The 4,517-nt window shown below is 63.8% G+C and overlaps 1 protein-coding gene across 1 annotated transcript; it reads right to left on the bottom strand.

Annotated features, from left to right (window-relative positions):
- Positions 1-6: 6 nt before the first annotated feature.
- LOC113218388 (kelch-like protein 17) lies at positions 7-1,973 on the bottom strand. Its single transcript, XM_052273700.1, has 6 exons — positions 1,872-1,973; positions 1,435-1,765; positions 1,096-1,338; positions 867-1,022; positions 493-748; positions 7-307 (listed from the first exon to the last, which is right to left on the bottom strand). The coding sequence occupies exons 1-6, from the start codon at positions 1,908-1,910 to the stop codon at positions 112-114; spliced, it is 1,221 nt and encodes a 406-aa protein (XP_052129660.1). The 5' UTR covers positions 1,911-1,973; the 3' UTR covers positions 7-111.
- Between the last annotated feature and the right edge of the window lie 2,544 nt (positions 1,974-4,517).

Here is a 4,517-nt window from a genome sequence, read left to right as displayed (position 1 = left end):
GGGGGGGGGTGTGAGGGTGCGACGGCAGAGTGTCCAGTCCGGTGCCTACGCGGGTTCGCCTATGCACGGCGGTGCGCGGCGGTCGCATCACAGGGCAGTGACGAGCAAGGACTAGCTGGCCGAGGGGACGCCCAGGCAGTCCAGCACGGCGGCGCCCACCGAGCTGCGGCGCGTCAGCATGGCCGTCACGAGCGCCCACTTGTTGGTGGCGACGTCGTAGCGCTCGACCGAGTTGAGCGAGGAGCTGCCGTCGTTGCCGCCCAGCGAGTACAGGGCGCCGCCCATGGTCACCAGCTCGTGCGTCGACCTGCGGAGGGAAAGAGGTGCACGGCGGCGAGTTAGCAGAGCGGCTCATGGAGGCGTAGCGCCTGCCACGTGGCGGGTAGGCCAACCCGTCGTGCATCTGCGTGAAGACGGCGGCCCACCCCAGACGCCCAAGCGGGGCTTCGGCGGTAAGTGCAGTGTTTGGCGTTCAGCGCGACTTGGACCTACCTGCGCGAGTGCATGGCGGCGATGGGCTCCCAGGCCTGGCGCCGCGCGTTGAAGCGCTCGCCGGAGCTCATGCACATGGTGCCGTCGTTGCCGCCCACGCAGTAGAGCATGCCGTCCAGGGCGGCCACGCCGCACGAGGAGCGCCGGCTCGACATGGACGGCACGGGGTCCCAGCGGCCGGCGCGCGGGTCCAGCCGCTCCACCGTGGCCTGGTAGTTGGACGAGTCGAAGCCGCCCAGGGCGTAGATGCAGTTGTCTGTCAGAGGGGCAGAGCCAGGGCAGAACACACTATCAGCGCGCTCCAAGTAGGACGGCTACTGGTCGGAAGGGAAAACCTTGGGTCATGTGTGTGGCCTGGTTCTCTCAGGACTCACCCAGCACGGCGAGGCGACAGTAGCGGCGACGCAGCAGCATGGCGGGGCACGACGTCCACACGCCCGTGAGCGGGTCGAAGCGCTCCATGGAGTTGAGGCACGACGCGCCGTCGTACCCGCCGCACACGTACAGCAGCCCGTCCAGCGCGCATATGCCTGGGGGAGCAGTACATTTCAGTAACCGCAGCTCGCTCGGCCTGAAGGGTGCCCGCCCGTCCATAGCACTCACCGAGGCAGCTCCTCTTGGTGCCCATGGGGGTGATGGTGCTCCACGAGTTGAGGTGCGGCGAGTAGCACTCGGCCGTGGACAAGTCGGACGTGCCGTCGTACCCGCCGACGACGTACAGCTGCCTGTTGAGTCCGACGACTCCGGCCCGGGACCGGCGGAACAGCATGGGGGCGATGGCCTGCCAGCGGTCCGCGCGCGCCGAGAACACCTCGCACTCGCTGTGGATGGCGAACAGCGACCCGCCTCCTTGAACAAAGGGGCAGGCTCCCCGTCATGGTCTGACCCTAACTCGCCGGTGCGGCGGCGTGCACGGGGAGGCCGACATGCACACGTCCTTACCGACGGCGAACAGGAAGGGCTCCAGCCCCTCCGGCTGGCGCGCCGCCGTGCGCTCCGTGGTGAGCGCGGCGCGCTGGTCCGGCAGCAGGTGGTACTTCATGGCCTCGAGCAGCAGCTCCTTGCACGGCTCGGACGTGCGCACCAGCGGCTCGCACTCGACGTGCGACATGAGGAAGTCGCGCTCGAGCAGCGGCAGGCGCACGTGCTTGAGCAGCTTGGCGACGTGCTGCTCGCGGCCCGCCAGGTCGTGCTTGACCCAGTTGAGCACGGCGTGGAACACCTTCTCCTCGCTCGACACGTTCAGCTGCCCGGAGGACACGAGCTCCTCCACCTGCCGCGCGGACAGACAAAGAGGACTGGTTGATGACATTTGTGGGGGTGGGGAGGGGTGGAGCCGGCAGACAGAGGGAAGAAAAGGGAGGAGAGGAAGGACTCACGTCGTTGTAGGGCAGGAGGAGGAACTCCTCCGTGTTCATCACCTCCTGGAAGTTCTGCACGGCGAACTGGTGTGACGAGGTCTGCAGTTCTTTACAGGCGTGCGCGTCTAAAACAGACAAACAAAGGGCAGCTCGTTAGAAGAAATGCAGAGGGTGGGAAATTCTTTTCACAAAAAAATGCCGAGTGGGGGAAGAAGAGAAGGGAGAGAAAGGGCAGAGTCGAGGGTGGTCATTTACATTGCATTATCATAATGTTTCGTCGCTCGTGCGCGCGCACACACGCACACAGTGGGCCGACACACAGGAAAGGGAAATGTAGTAAAAGGTTTTGGGATGTGGGATGAGCGAGTGGAGAAGGGAGAGGGGGTGGTTGGCAGCGCGGCATGGGGAAGGGGACGGGGGGAATGGCGCGGGAGACAGAGAGAGCAGGAGGGAGAGAGAACCGGAGAGAACCAGCGAGAGAGGCGCGTGAGGGCGGGTAAGCATATCGATCGGGGTCCGCCTGCAGTCGCAGCAACATCAGCTGCTCCCGCCTGCGTAACGCAGAAAGCCCACCTACTACACAGCAACGAAAAGAGGTAGAGAACGAATGAGATTGGCCGTAATCGCCACATTTTTGAAAGCGGCCCAGGAATCGAGATGAATAGTCATGGAAAATGTACACCTTTAGGAGATAATCCACATGGGATACACTTAAATTTAACATGGCACATTTTCTGTAGGCTTTTTACTTTCACCCTTTTAGTTGGATCAACTGCACCTGACTTGACCTATTCGTGTTGCTACGAGGTGGCTGTGCTTACCCACCCCCTTTCCTCTCCCCGCCCACTCAAAGGCACTACATGGTTCATGTTCCATGTTTAATTCATAGCCACCTACATAAAGAAGGACCCCGTCATGCCGAACACCCCTTGGACCTCCGCCAAGCACCTGTTGTCCAGGCACAGAGAGAGAGAGAGAGAGAGAGAGGGGGGCGGCGAGGAGAGGCGCGAACGTATCGCATCCTCGGCTCGGAGGCATGGCAAGAGCAAGGCCACCCATGAGGGCCATTGGGCGTTTTTTTTCTGAGGAGAGCTGGCTGGAGCGTTCTGGGGGCGGAGTGGCTCGGCTGTAGGTAAGGTTAGGAGAGATGGCAGCTGGCCCACGTGCGATAAGTCCACGGAGAGGGAAGGGGAGGTAGAGATCCTTTCGCCGTATTTTCCGCTCGAAATAACGTCTGGCATCAGGTCATTTGTTACTCTCCGCGCACTCGGAATGAGCTGCTGCTGGAAAGAGTGGGGGGCGGAGGGTCGCTCGCAGAGCTGAGGAGTGAAAGCGAGGAGAGGGGGAGGGAGAGGGGAGAGCCCGGAGGGCGTAAGGGGGAGGTAGGGCAAAGCGTAAATCACTCTCCGCTCTCTTCCGCCCGCAGAGCCCCCGCACCCTGCGCACGCGATGAAAATGGCGGGAAGTCCTCAAATTGCCCCGCAGTTCGTCTCCGTCCGAGGTAGGGGGAGTGGAGAGACGATGCCCGACGGCGCCAGGAGCGAGGTGAGGGGGCGGAGCGAATAGGCGGTTCTGCTCTGGGGACGCTCCGGCCCGCGACACACGTTTATCAATTAGAAACACATCCACTCTAGCAACGATTCGGCAAGGGCGGCCGGGAGCAGGAGCAGAGCTCCAGAGCGGAGGACCTCGAGGGGCAGGAGGGGGAGGGGGATGGGGAGGCCGAAGGGAAGGCGCGCGTCCCCGCCCGCCCATTCGCCTTCAATACTCTAAAGTGCTTGCGGGCGGAGAGTGGCCCTCCGGGGTGCTATTGAGCCGTGGACGTCGCCGCTACACGGCCAGCGGGCATCGCGGGTCTCTGGGCCTCCTGCTGGCCCCCCGCCCGCGCACCTGCCGCCTGCCGGCGCGAGGATAGGCAGCCCGGCGCTCACCTGTGCGCGACGGGACGGCCTAACCGCGCGCCTGTCGCGCTGCCAGAGGGCGCGCCGCCAGCCGCCAGCTCCCCGTGCTCGCTGCTGTAGGGGGCTGGAGGCCCGGGGGCTGGGGGCTACCCGTGGGTGTGAGAACAGCGTCGGCGGCCTCCTCGCCGCCCCACTAGTTGCTCTGCCCGCCGCACGCAGCCGCAGCGCAAAGCTACATGACAAGTGGAGCGCCATGCCGGTTCGCTAATAGACACCAGGAGGACCACGAGCGGGACGGGGCTGGGCGGGGCCGCGAGCCGAGCGGCATTCCAGGGCTGCGCGGTGTCGGCTGAATCGTTTAGCCATTCCCCCCTCCACTTCCTCCCCCTCTCGACCCCCCGCTACGCCAGGCTACCGCGGGGGATGATTTATGTGCCACTTTGGTCCCTGCCTCGTTGTTTCGGCCACCGTGTGCGAGCGCGGCCGGCCGATTCGTATATTATATACGAGACAAATATCACACCGAAAACGGGGAGAATGAGTTTTCCAACGACACCATGCTGCCTCCCCATACGCCGGCGCCATTCGTTTTATTTCCCAGTCTGTTTTGCAGTGTGCTCTCCAGAGTCGGGCGCCATGTTTGTGCGCGCGGCAAACAAATGTGCGATATGACAACCCAATCCGAGGCGCAGCCGCCTACTTCCACTTTCGCCACCCCTCCCGCCCGGCCTGCTGGGCAGATCGCTCCGGTGGGGTAGGGGGG

The sequence above is a fragment of the Frankliniella occidentalis genome, unplaced genomic scaffold (genome assembly GCF_000697945.3).
Source record: "Frankliniella occidentalis isolate FOCC.00 unplaced genomic scaffold, Focc_3.1 Scaffold294, whole genome shotgun sequence".
Lineage (NCBI taxonomy): Eukaryota > Metazoa > Arthropoda > Insecta > Thysanoptera > Thripidae > Frankliniella > Frankliniella occidentalis.
The sequence above is the reverse complement of the archived record's forward strand: the minus strand, read 5'-3'. Positions and strand labels throughout refer to the sequence as shown.

Bases quoted from the DNA above. Each gene is read 5' to 3' on its own strand.
- LOC113218388 (XM_052273700.1), bottom strand. From the start codon at position 1,910: ATGAACACGGAGGAGTTCCTCCTCCTGCCCTACAACGAC. The intron at 1,766-1,871 runs GTGAGTCCTTCC...TCCGCGCGGCAG, and splicing joins TCCTCCTGCCCTACAACGAC to GTGGAGGAGCTCGTGTCCTC. The intron at 1,023-1,095 runs GTGAGTGCTATG...CTGCTCCCCCAG, and splicing joins CACCAAGAGGAGCTGCCTCG to GCATATGCGCGCTGGACGGG.